Here is a 13,728-nt window from a genome sequence, read left to right as displayed (position 1 = left end):
GCACTTGTGCCAGTGCAAAAACACTGAATACTTTCTCGAGCTTGGCGTAATATGCAATAAGTAATTGATGCTGTTGAATATAGTTTCTAAACGTCGCATAATGTTTGTCTGCAGAATCTGGTGTGAGCGATTTCGAATTTTCAACGTATTTTTCTATGACAATATTCGGTATATTTTTTAGTCTGTATTGTAATATACGAAATTGACAAGCTGTGTGCAGATTCATGATGCATAACAGGTTGTCGAAGCACATATAGCACACGCCGACTTGATACAAGCTCAAAGACTGCGGGGAAATTGTGTTGAAAATTTAATTATCTTAATTTTAATTAAATAATCGATAAGTAGGCTCGATAGAGTTTCTAAAATTAATAACTGCGCTTTAACAAAAAATTAAAAAAAAGAACGATCGATTGCTTCGTCTTCTTATAGTGTTAACCCCTTATAGGATACTATCAGAAAGAATTTAGTTTTCGTTAAAACATTTTCTGTAGCAGGCAAAGGTTGTCAATACCTGCACTACAAACGTTATCTCAAAGTAAGGTGTGACGTAGAATATATCCATCCACATCCTAAACGGAAGTAATCTGTCTGTTCCGTTTCTTTCAATATTAGCTGCAATTAAAATTCATGTTGTCCATTTTTGTAGTTTTCTCAGTTTCCTTCTTTTGTTAGGTACTCTTTTTTTGTACAATGATTAAAAATTTTCTGAATTCTCAGCAATACTTACTACACGAGAGAATTGTTGATTCACGTTTGAATAAATAATAGTACATTTTATATGATATAAATCATTACGATTTAAATGCGATTTCGAGTCGCTATAATAGATATTATAGATAATGCTATGATTGTTATTGACTAATCACTTCTAATTTTTCAGGTATGAATTAATCAACTTACCTATGATGGGACTTACAACGTAGCTAAATACCGTCGAATGCGCACACCAAGTGAAGGTGCAAATATAGAATGCACAGACGCTTTTGCATGAGTTCATAAGTGTCTTCTCCTGAATGTCGTAAGTCCCATGGAAGAATTTCTCTTGCATGTATCGAATTAATTCGAAGAAATCCTTTTTATGTGCAAGCACAATAAGTAGCTTGATGGTAGGCAGCATCAAGCTTAAAAAGTTGACCGAGACGTAAAGACATTCCTGTGGACAATACAATAAAAAATATGCATTAAGTTCAGGAACGATACTTTTCTTAGGAAAAACTTAGAAAATGTAATAAAAAATAATATAAATAATATATATAAAATTTTTTGAATAAAATATATGTTATGGACATAATTAGGGCACATGATGACCAAATTATAAATATGTTTTATAGGACTATACGTGCAAAAAGTGAACATGATCCGCGTGGGAATAAAGTGGCGCGTCTTATCCGGTATGATATTTTCCTAATTAATGCACACTTACAGTAAAATCGCTACAGGAGTAGTAAATGTCTAAGCATAGTTCCCAACTGAGAAGTAGCATCCCACTAATTGTGTAAATCAGAACGATATTTCTGCGTCGTTGCTCATGATTATTAGCTGCCATCCAAACGCCAGAAAACTTCATAAGGCGAGTTGTTATTGCCATAGAAATGTCGTTACTGTGCCCCTTCATTGTATTAAATTTTAATTAATGTAATGTTTTGATTTACATATTGAATACGGACTAAAAAGTGCGTATCGATTTTAACAACGTGTCGAGGGTGTTCGGACGAACGGCATATGACATTGATCTACTGACATCCTTTTATTCGCAGAACATATAAATTGTATTTATTCTTATTGATTTTGTAATACAGTTGTCGATGTATTTGGTGCGCTTCATTCTAGAGGTAACGTGTAGGTATCATAAGTTATGCATTATCCTTGGAGGAGTACCCTCTGTGATCTTCAATTCTAACTGACAGATGTAGCGTGTTGCAAATGAAGGCTGCACGCTACCAAATACAGCATTTATAATTGCGAATGGCTGTGTCATTTTTTCTGGTGTGGAAAACTGCGTGAGTGTTGCATGTTTTAGAAGAATTGTTTCGAAAGAGGAAGGATATTTATGAATTGGTAGATGTTTTGTCTTGGAGACACATTTTTACTAATGTGAATTTTGTGTGTATTGTAATATTGATGAGGTGATACAAATGGAAAAAGTAGTTTGAGCTATTATAGTATACAGGATTACTCAATCAATGGATTGAAACATTTAATAGAAATACAGTGTTCTCAATGGCAGAGAATTAACCGGATAGTATAGCAAGTTTCCCAGTGTCGAATATTTTATAGAAATAAAAAAAAAATTTCAGTTTTACTACTTTTCAAATGAGTTATAATAAAAAAAAATAGGGACATAGCACAAATGAACCAATAAACACGCGACGTAGTGTTACACTCAACACTTGATTGTAGTAGTCTGATGCACTTCGCAATTTAGTAAGAATGTCACGTGCACATCGCCGTGTCTTTACCTTTTCTCATTTGATTTCGAAAAAGAACGTTTTTCGATCTGGACTTCCTACACGAACTCTTTGTATCGAAGACTGATGTCTATTGCATGAAATCAATTCAGTATGGTCTTTCATTTAGTAACCCTCATTCGGTTCGCAGTCTTCAAGTTTATTCTTCGCCCTACTCGTGTATTCCGGTGTAAGTTACGTATAGTATCGATGATTTATGCATATCCGCTTTGTCAAGACGGATGCAGCCAGTGTTTCAGAAACCTTTGGTCGATAGCTGAGTGAAACGTGACAAAAGTACTGTTCTCTGCTCTCAAAGAGGAAGAAGAGTACTGTCTTGTAAAACGAAGGTTTGTTATTATTTTGCGATAGTTTCCAGGTATTTGTCGGTAGCAAAATGTGAAATGACAGGTGAAAGAAACATCAAGACATATTTACATTTACAAACATATTTAATTCGGTAAATGTTAAAATTCCTGTAACTCAGATTGTTCTCAGTGTATAATTCAATTCAACATGTGCAATCTTCTGTAAAATATGGCTGGTGTTCGTATAACTTTAGCAGATAGAGAAAATCGAGGGAAAATTCGAATGTCTTCATTTTTCTCTTTATGAGAAGAGTACGATGTGAATAAAAAAAACTTGTACCATCAATTAGAGGGCCAATGCCAATTTTGCGTGCAGTTCTTTTAACCTGTACCTTGCGTGCATTTCTGAGGGGGTTTTATATTACGTAAATAAAATCTATTTTTTTAATGTAGGCTCCTAAGTTGACTTTTATTGATTCGCTGTAGCATGAGTGCGTGGGCGATGGAATCCCCCTTAAGGGGGGAGTCCTTAAAAGATAAAGAGTAAAAGATTTATTATTATGTCGTTGCCAACAGGGAAAGGTGACAACTAAACAAGCCATTGCTTCATTCTTACGATTAGCAATATACAGTCAGTGTAATAAGTATTCGTACAGGAAGCATTTATTTTAAATGGGGTGCTGTACGAATACTTTTTACACTGACTGTACATATTTTAGTAGGTGAGTGGCACAAAGATTTAGCGAATTTTCTTTTGAGTACTATTTTACTTGGATATATAACTAGTACACGTTATCGATGTTATTGTTACCAAAAGTGTATGCATTGTAGTATGTATTGCGTAACACAGTTCGGTGACACTTAAGTTGCATTCACTGCTTGCCCCTGTATTAGCGTGAAGTATGACATTGCGGTACTCACTATCTGCAAAAAGAAATATCAAATGAATTCAGTAATTTGAAACTTTCTACTCAATATATAAAAGATTACATTTATTATGTGATTTTATTGCGTTAACTTTAATGAACTATCGTATTAAGAGTGTTCATTTTCAAACTATATTCGAAATAATTGATCAATGTCTTTATAAAAATTATACTAAGAGCAGCTAATAACACGGTTTCAGCTGAAAGCCGCGTTAAAAAACTGGAAACAATACAATATAAAATATTATGCACAGTGGTGAATTCCTATTAGTACATTCGCAACAAGGACCTTGGAAATGATCTTGAAATCAAGACGGTTAAAGAAGAAATTGCAAAACTCCCAACAAGATACAGAGAGAGAGAGACTAAATAATCACCCAAATACATACACTAGCTAATGAATTACTTATTATGAGGATTCCACCAATGAGGATACCATCCTAAGGACAATGGACATACATGTGTAATGCAAAATATGACCCACAGAGAAAATATCCACATATTTTTTATCATAATATTAATGAAATTTGTGGAATGTGGAACTTTAAAAACAAATTATAAATTAACATGATATAATAATAAAAATTACATTGTGGGGAATATCCAGCACGTCATATTCATTACCTTGGTGAATGTTTCCAAAGATACAGGAAAGAACCCGTGAGCAGTCACGCAGCAAGATTTTCTTGATCTCAAAATCACAAGTTTCAAGTCTTTTCGCAGCGCTCTTCCATTCTTGTTCATTGACAGATGGTTCCACGGAGCTCCGTACATCGCCATTGCGACATTTCTGCTGTCATGCATTAAACAATCACAGCTGTATGTAAACATGAACAGCTGCAACATACAGCATATCATGTGAAATACAAAAATAGAACGCGTTACAATCGGAATCTGCGCCTGTGGACATGTATAACACATATGTATTTGACATTGGTGTATTCTACATATCAGATCTAAGCACTTGTGAAATAACATTATTTAAAATATTATTTCAAATAATACGTTACTTTGTTTCATAATTATTTAAAATAATTAATAAATTGTTCTTCTGAATTTAAAAACAACTAAGACGAAATAGCAAACAATCCTACATTTTTTATCCAAATTCAAGAAGAAATAAATGTATTAATATTTATCAAGATAAAACTATAAGATTGACCATCTATGCTAAATGATTATTCGATTATAAGACACGTTTTATTAAAAGTATAACACCCGTCTTCCATCGTCAGCATCAGCGAAACGATTACTTTTTTAACCGACTTCGAAAAGGAGGAGGTTAATCAATTCGAAATGTATATTTTTTTGTGACAACATTACATTGATTCGGACAAAAATCTCTTACGGATGAACTTTTTAAAGAAAAAAAATTTTACTCAAAACAAATGACTACAAAAATATCTCAAAATAGATTGTTTTCATTGCATATTATTTTGGGGATTATTTCTTTCGTTAAATTTGTAATTCAGAAATAATAAAATAATTCGTTATTTGAAATAGCTATTTTTTTAAATGCATTGATATTATTTTTATTTTCAAATGACTGCATTGAAAATGACGGTCTAAAATAAATTATTTCAAATAATAATCTTTTATTTTCACTTCAATTAAAATATGCTCAGGTCTGCTATATACTAGGTCATCCCACAAGTGTTTATATTTATTACAAAAACTACAGAAATTTGTTAGCGACAGTATCAGACTGCTAGAGAAGTAGAGAAAGATCGTAAAAGCAGAGTAATTACATTTTTATAACACTTAATTACACTTATATTTCATATATTAATTTGGATAGCAAAACGATAAGTGAAATGAACTTGTGGTATGACCTATTCTATATACTAGGTCCTGACTAGTACTATTTGATATTCGTCAAGACAGATCAGTGTGCTGAAAACTAACACTTGTCCAGTGAACAGAGACTGAATACTTTCTCAAGCTTGCCACAATATGCTATGAGCTCCTGATGCTGCAGTACACAGCTTCTAAACATGGCGTAGCACTCGTCCTCTGATCGCGCCGAATACGGCTTCCAATTTTCGATAAACTTTTCCTTGCTCTCACTTTGTAGATTCTCCAATTTGTGCTGAAGTATTCGAAATTGACCAGCTACGTGCAAATTCAGGATACATAAGATATTATCCATGGACATGTAACACACGCCGTCGTGGTATAGAAAAACAAGCTGCATGAAATTAAAATACAGAATTTAATTATTTCAATTAGAATGGAGTATTATAAATTCTAAGGAAGTGCGGTATTTAAAACAATAACATCAAGTCATCATGTCGAAGAATTTTAATACTTTGAAAATAAGTACTAATCCGATACAGTGCATTGTGTTTTACTATTTTAAATATTTTATCAAATAATAACATAACAAATTTTCAGATTTCATTTCGACTTAAAAATAAACATGATATACAATACACATAATGTAATTATAAAATAAATAAAATATATACAATTTCTTAATAGTTTATATAATAAAGTATGCAGTCAAATATATATAAGAAATAAAATGTTGTTTATGTTATGGAACAAAACTTACTCATAAACCGTGTCTATTACCTGAGAATGCTTACTCGTCAAAGGGTTAATTATTATGTGGGAACTTTTTTTCAGGATCAAGTCTGCGCACCAATACAAATCAAACAGTCCTGTATCATTTAGCGATCTGAGACTTTATTGTTGAGATATAAGCAGTTGGAATTTACAGGTGTGACTTCACCGTCATAAAGCCTACAATGACACTCACCTATTGTTGTGGTTGTCCATTGTGTCTACTAACGAGCAGATCACCCTGTACCTGCCTCGATGAAATGTCATAATGGAGACGGCTAATTTCTCCTTTTACTCCTTTTGTATAATATAATACTTTTTAACGAAAATTCAGTATAGAATTTCAATATTACCAACACAAAAGCCACGAGGTAAGTAGTAGACTGCAGATCGTAATGGATTTTTTATTTCGGGGTAAATATGCAATTCTTGGGATCCTTGTGAAATGAACTTAATACGGTTAAACGAAAATCTCATTTAACTAATCTCAGGCAACTAAAGGTCCTGAATGAAAATTGTCTTAGCTTTTCAAACATTCATGAACAATTTTCTACGATCATGCGTTCGCAAGCTGTAGACGTTCAAAGTAAAAAGTTTCTCTTTTGCTTGGATAGCGAATACCTCGGTCAATAAAAATCATACAGTAAAACCAAAAAAACGAAATTAAAGAGGAATGTTTGCTTTATAAGAGCCTTCCATTGGACTTATATGAAACAATTTTTTTTACCCCATGCATACGGCCAAACTAGACAAAAATTTCTGAAACTTCGCTTTTTGCGCTTTATCTTGATAAAACAGTATTATAATCAACGACAAAAAAAATGAATCCTTGATTCAAAAACTAGAACCTTCAAGTTTTAAAATGCGTTTTTTAAATATTTTTTGCGATCATTTTTCGCAGAGATACAGTCATTCGAAAATGACAAAAATTTGCATATATGCTTAGAATCGACTTATGACATATAGCTATCATTCGTGACAATTGACCGACTCACCATTTAGCGGCCAAACACCCGAAGCTCGAGTTCGTGTGTATGAAAGAGAAAGGAATATCTAAGACAGGGACAGCAACAGTGTGAGAAAGAGGAAGAAAGGAACATGAAAGACAAGGATAGAGCTAAGGTTATGGAAACAGAGAGAAAAACTACATGAAAGACAAGGATAGCGACACTTCACCGAATGCTAATAGATATTATCAATAATTTTCTGATTTTCTAAGAATTATTCATGCACTTTTGCAATTGTATTATCAAGTATAGACCACTAGTAACATTCAAGGACCATTTTCCATACGATTTTCCTTGTTTTTATTGTTATTAAATAACAATGAATCATTGTTCGTCAAGGTTAATCCTACACTGGTACTTGGAATCATTCAGATTATTAATTATTAGCAGATAATTGATGTACTTTATCATGTACTGAATGTAGTCTGGACCTGTAACAACATTCAAGGACCACTTTCGATACGATTCTGATTGTTATTAAGTAATAATAAATCATTCTTAGTTGACGTATTGAATTTTATTCGATTGACTGGTATCCAGTGTGTGAATGCGAGAGAGAACGTAGTATATGCGACGAGGGTAGCAACAGTTAGGTGGCGCCATCTACTAACAGAACGCTCAAGCGTGTCGTGAACTAGTTCCATCATTTTGATGCTAGATGGCGCCAGTTGTTTAAAAAAGAACATAAAAATCGAGAAATTCTATTACAGGTAAATTTTTTAATGCTACATGAGCGTTCTCATTAAAATTCATTACTCTATAGCATAAATTAATAAATTAATTTACATGTAAACGTATGGTAAAAAGTTGGCGCCGTCTAGTTTCACCATTTCGTTGCTAGATGCATGAATTATCCTTAGAAAATCAGAAAATTATTGATAATATCTATTAGCATTCGGTGGAGTGTCGCTATCCTTGTCTTTCATGTAGTTTCTCTCTCTGTTTCCATCACCCTCGCTCTATCCTTGTCTTTCATGTTCCTTTCTTCCTCTTTCCCACACTGTCGCTGTCCTTGTTATAGATATTCCTTTCTCTTTCATACACACGAACTTGAGCTTCGGGTGTTTGGCCGCTAAATGGCGAGTCGGTCAATTGTCACGAATGATAGCTATATGTCATAAGTCGATTCTAAGCATATATGCAAATTTTTGTCATTTTCGAATGATTGTATCTCTGCGAAAAATGATCGCAAAAAATATTTAAAAAACGCATTTTAAAGCTTGAAGGTTCTATTTTTTGAATCAAGGATTCATTTTTTTGTCGTTGATTATAATACTGTTTTATCAAGATAAAGCGCAAGAAACAAATCAAAAAATTATTTTCTTTAAGTTCATAGAATTCTGTATAAATAGAGAATGGCAATACCTCTAGTACAAACAGTATCTCAAAGTACGGTGTAAGGTATGTAAGTTCCAAAGACACCTTATATGGAAGGTCTCTCTCTGTTTCGTTTCCTCCAAAGTTAGCTGTAATAAGAAAACAATTCATGCACAGGTTCGACATTTTTTGAATTTTCGGATTTCTGAACAATAATACATGAAACATGAGAAAATTGTTAAATTTCATTACAATATATGGTAACCTATTTTATATGGTTGAAAACATTCTGATTTATTTACGGTGCCGAATGATCGACATAGAGGAAGAGTACTGAATGTAACAACTGTAATATGGTAGAGTGTTGTACCAGAGAATACATTTTGAGAACAAGTTTGCAAGTTTAAAATAAATAAACTTCAATATGGATGTAAACAGTTTTTAGAAACAGCAGCGTGTCTACTATCAATTTATATCCTTATTTAAGTCAATTTATGTACAATACTTATATAAAATTAATAAAGTAAAATACTTACAAATGTTCCATAGTACAACATGTTAATATACCATGGAACACTCATGATTTTTTGGGAAATGACAACACTAATTGGTAGAAGACTGCCGTAAGCAAATTTTAATGTGTCTAGATAATTGAAGAACAGTTATTAAAATATTTTGAAATAGACTATTTCAAACAAACAAAAATCATAATTTTACCTAGAAGGTTTATGTTTACAATAATCACATATACCGACTTTCAATTTTTTTTTGTAATCCTACACAAAGTTCATGGGTCCAACATTTGCAAAGTATGCATCGACTCCACTGTTCATCATGTGTATGTGTTCCTTACTACAAGAGGGCTCCACATTGTTTAATTAACATTGTACAGCCTAATGGTTACATTAATGGCAATAAACAAATAATGCATTTTACTCGCCAATGAATATGGAAGAACGTGCCACAGTAGTTGAACTTCAACAGGTTCTCAAATAAACATACACTGTCGGACAAAATTAAAGGGACACTTCTTTAAAACGTCATATCTATGAGAGTTTTCAACAAATTTTGGAGAAACTTCGCGAGGAGTAGTTTTGAAGTGTCCTCTAAATGTGCGCAAAGTTGCATTGGTGACGGTTGACAGGAAGGGGTTAAGTCACCCCCGTAAAGAGGGGCATGTCAAAAAACGCCACTTCTGAAGAGGCCAGGGGTGACGGAAGGGGTTGAAAAAATCAAAAAAAACCTTTGGGGCGACCCTCCTCGATGCCCTCAACAAAATGCACCCCTCAAAATCCCTCTCGGGCAAACCCACCCCTCACAACACCCCACCCCCTCCAAAATCCACAATTTTTGGACTTCAGTCCCGAATTTGGGCTCAATGCATTCCCTGGAATCTCCTGATCCAGGAAATGCCAACGCCCACGCCGTGCGCCCCATAGGCACCCCTTGGAAGGATGGAACAGTTTGCCACTTTTCAACACCCTTCGTAAGGGAACACTTCCACACCAAGTATGAATATCTCTTTTTGAACTGTGCCATGAGTTTGAAAAACCCCTTAAAAGATCTACAGACAGTCAATTTTGAGTTTCTGTAGACATATCACCGTCCATTATTTATTTACTTCAATGGGTTCCTATATTATCTATCCACTCATATCTGACAAGTGTTTCTCCACGTTTTCGCCACTTCTTTTCGACAAAAATGTAATCTTCTTGCATTCACAAATACGATCACGAACGTTCCATAAATGAATGGATTAATTCGCGATCCAAAGGAACACTGATCGCAGTTGTTTAATGACTCGAACCTCGTGCACCTTGTATAAAGATTATATGTCGAATCGTTCTTCGAATTGTAAGAAATTTACTTTAGCCTTTGATCTACTAACTCCCTCTAGTCATTGTTCGTATCCCTTGTATTTATAAAATGTCTCAATGTGGGCGCAACTTCAATCGCTACCTTTCAACGCGGGAGTGATGTATGGAATCGATGATTTATGTATGGTTTAGGGAGCATTGCTGAGTATCTAACTTGTAAATATAAATATAGGCTACCTAATGGGTATAATTTTTTTAAGATAGAAGTTTTCCCGTAAGAAGGGACTGTCACTCGTTCAAGAAGAATAGTTCAATCTTGTGAAGCGATGATTTATTACTACGTCTTGATAGTGCATAATGGATTGCCACTGAAGGAATTTCTAGTTAGACATTACTCCAGATCAGCGTTTACTAATATACTTGATTAGATAAGTGCTAAGTTCTATACTTTTATATGGCGTTGGAGCTACCACGTATCTTTTACAGGAGAGATGGTTCATTCCAACCTAACCTGACATTTCTTTCATGAATATCTCAACACGCCTGCAATATTTTCTAAATTTAAACGCATTTTTCTGATGTAAACCGCATATAAGCTTTCGAATAAAACCAAAATCAATCAAATCGGTCCACGTACAACTGAGATACCGTAATATCATGTCATCAATCTGTCAGAAACTGTATTTTTCGTATGATTTTCCCGTCATAAACCCTTAGCCAATAGGAGCTAAGCAAAAGCCGAGTGTCGTTCGTCGACCCTCGGAATCATTCGGTTCGGCATGGCTCGTCGGCCATCGAGCGTTGAGAGTTGAAACAGATATCAAATTCATAACCTGCCAAGTATCAAAAGTTTTTATACTATTGCATTATTAATTATATTTATATCAGCAAAATGTTTTCAATTTAGACTTTTTATGTAGGGTTTAATAACAAATTACAGCCAGTGTTGTAAAGTGTTGATCGATCCTGATTACAAGGTAAGTTGTCAAAATCTGAATTGTCAGGTACCTTACAGAATAGATCCATACCACTAGTGTTTTTAATTTAGACTTTTTATGTAGAGCTTATAGAAATGGAGATTTTCTCATTTCATCATTAACATTAATATTTTTTGCAGCAAGAAAAAAAATTGCATAATTATTTATAAATTGAACGAATATGTGTTTATAATTAATAAATTATATAAAATATATATATGATCGTCACTGGCACAAGATATACAACACTTACATTAAAGAAATGTCACGATGGAGCGTCACTCAGAAAGTCACTCAAACGTCTTAAAAAAATATCGCACTCGCGTAAAAATCACTCCCGCTTCGATCACGTCAGTAGTCACCACTTTGTGGGGATGGATAGAAATTATTATAACGTAACACCCACGATTAAACTCAACAAAGCAAGAGCGTTTATTGATTACGCATAAATATACGTTACTGACTGACGACTGCCGTGTCCTGCCGGAATTCATACCTGGTTCAGGACACGGACAGCGAGTCCGGGAAAAACCTAAGTTCGCACATTTGGTCGCCAAATGGTCGCCAAATGTGCGAACGGTCCTTGGCAGGCTCGAACGCCTGGGACCTACCTGACAAATTGCTAAACTAGTAAACGAAAAACAAAATTAGAAAGCGGAGGTCTGGTAGTGACGAAGTCGCTACAGTAGTAAAATTTATTATTCGACAAATTTACATTCGGTATCGTGTAATAAATCTCAAAGTCCGTAAGAACGAGATCGTAATCACCATCGCTCAGATGGATGGCAGGAAAATAGCTTACTGCGAGAATGCTACCTTTGCCGGTGAGCGTTAACGTCATCGACAAGTTCAAACGAATACTGGCAATGACTGCCCTTAAATTGATTGTCAATTGGCTGAAGATTGCCAAAACTATCGAAATATATGGTGCGAGTCCCCCGTTTTGCGTATGCAACCCGATAAGTACCAAGTCCCTCGAAAGTATCCAAATTTACGATTCTGCTCTCGTTCCTGTGTATCCCATCTGTTGGTAAAGTATTGCGCATAAAAATACCCCTGAAATGTGGAATACGCATACGCTTTGCCAGATGCTGTAATTGGACGTCGGTGGTTACACCTTCGGGCATTTTAATTTTGGCGTCTTTTTTTCTCTTTGAAACACCTCGTCCGCGTTTGTACGACGCGAGATGTACTCCGCGACCTCCCATAGCACGATTATGCCGTTGCAACAGCTCCAGCTGTTTTCACGCAGACTTGGCGTCATTCATGGCCTTAGCCACGCCAGCACCACCACCGGTTAACGCTCCTATAGTTGATAACGCAGGTAAGAGAAACGGGAGGATACCACCACGCTTTGCTATCGGTAGAGCTCGCTCCCCCTTGTTCTTCTTACTGCGACTCTTTTTCTTCTTGAGCCCCATTCCAAGCTTCATCTTAGCTTTCATCGCAGTCCAAACAGCTGAAGCAGTTGCCCTTTCGCCGAATGTAGCGTCTTTCCCAGTTATACGCTGGCGTGCTCGATCAGCTAAAATTCGATTTGCCTCGTGACGATTGGTCAAATCTTTGTTTCGAGAGTACCCAATATCGTGTGCTCTACAGGCTACATCCAATGGATTTATACCTCGACCGCCGCGTGCTAAACGTTTGTCCAGGCGTGTACCCGGTCCGCAAAACTGATACCCTGGTACGTGTAGCTCAAACGGTAATTTGTTTATTAGAGTATCTACAAGTCCTGCTCCCGTCCTTCTACGCATAGGTAACAATCTTTTTTCATAGGCGTTGGTCTATATATGTGCGTACGTTGATCGGGACGATTGTAATGCAAGAGACACCTACGATAAGACTGGACTTCAGGATCAAATCTCATATGTTTCAGCAGTTTATCCCACGCGTAATGAATGTCGCTAGCAAACCGATTCAAAAGTACTATCTTTGGCACGTACACCGACAGTATGAGAGCCATTTCTACACTGACTGATGTCTGGGTCATGCTAGTATAAATACCCCCCCCCCCCCTCCAACGTCAACACATAACTTTTCTTTCATTTTTTATCATAGCTACGATGCGGTTCGTACGCCAATCATCTGCAATTAGAGTGACTAATGTAGACAAAAAGGCACAGTTTGAGAAAGAGGTACGCAAACATGGAAATATGCTACCGACCTCTATACGTGGTATCATCTGCGGTCCATCGAATTGCGGCAAAACGAACGTGCTGATTAGTTTGTTAGAAAGTCCGCACGGTGTGCGCTTCGAAAACGTATACGTGTACTCGAAATCATTGCAACAACCGAAATTTTGATATCTAGAAAATATATTCTCATCGACAGACTGGTTATTAACCGACTTCGAAAAGGAGG

At 35.4% G+C, this 13,728-nt stretch overlaps 2 protein-coding genes across 2 annotated transcripts in view; both read right to left on the bottom strand.

Annotated features, from left to right (window-relative positions):
* Nucleotides 1-1,707, bottom strand: part of LOC128886432 (odorant receptor 4-like) — a 2,354-nt gene extending 647 nt beyond the window's left edge. Inside the window, exons 1-3 of the mRNA XM_054141358.1 lie at nucleotides 1,427-1,707; nucleotides 904-1,156; nucleotides 515-615 (exon numbers count right to left, since the gene is read on the bottom strand). Of these exons, the coding sequence (XP_053997333.1) occupies nucleotides 515-615; nucleotides 904-1,156; nucleotides 1,427-1,618 (546 nt within the window). The 5' untranslated portion in view covers nucleotides 1,619-1,707. The remainder of the gene's footprint in view (nucleotides 1-514; nucleotides 616-903; nucleotides 1,157-1,426) is intronic.
* Nucleotides 1,708-3,619: 1,912 nt separating this feature from the next.
* LOC128886298 (odorant receptor 30a-like) lies at nucleotides 3,620-13,357 on the bottom strand. Its single transcript, XM_054141006.1, has 5 exons — nucleotides 13,204-13,357; nucleotides 8,622-8,722; nucleotides 5,618-5,872; nucleotides 4,309-4,521; nucleotides 3,620-3,682 (listed from the first exon to the last, which is right to left on the bottom strand). The coding sequence occupies exons 1-5, from the start codon at nucleotides 13,355-13,357 to the stop codon at nucleotides 3,620-3,622; spliced, it is 786 nt and encodes a 261-aa protein (XP_053996981.1).
* Between the last annotated feature and the right edge of the window lie 371 nt (nucleotides 13,358-13,728).

This window comes from Hylaeus anthracinus, unplaced genomic scaffold (genome assembly GCF_026225885.1).
Source record: "Hylaeus anthracinus isolate JK02 unplaced genomic scaffold, UHH_iyHylAnth1.0_haploid 11982, whole genome shotgun sequence".
Taxonomy (NCBI): Eukaryota; Metazoa; Arthropoda; class Insecta; order Hymenoptera; family Colletidae; genus Hylaeus; species Hylaeus anthracinus.
The sequence above is the reverse complement of the archived record's forward strand: the minus strand, read 5'-3'. Positions and strand labels throughout refer to the sequence as shown.

Bases quoted from the DNA above. Each gene is read 5' to 3' on its own strand.
- LOC128886298 (XM_054141006.1), bottom strand. From the start codon at position 13,357: ATGACCCAGACATCAGTCAGTGTAGAAATGGCTCTCATACTGTCGGTG. The intron at 8,723-13,203 runs GTAGGTGTCTCT...TTCTTATTACAG, and splicing joins TCCTGAAGTCCAGTCTTATC to CTAACTTTGGAGGAAACGAA. The intron at 3,683-4,308 runs GTAATGAATATG...TTCTTTTTGCAG, and splicing joins CTTTGGAAACATTCACCAAG to ATAGTGAGTACCGCAATGTC.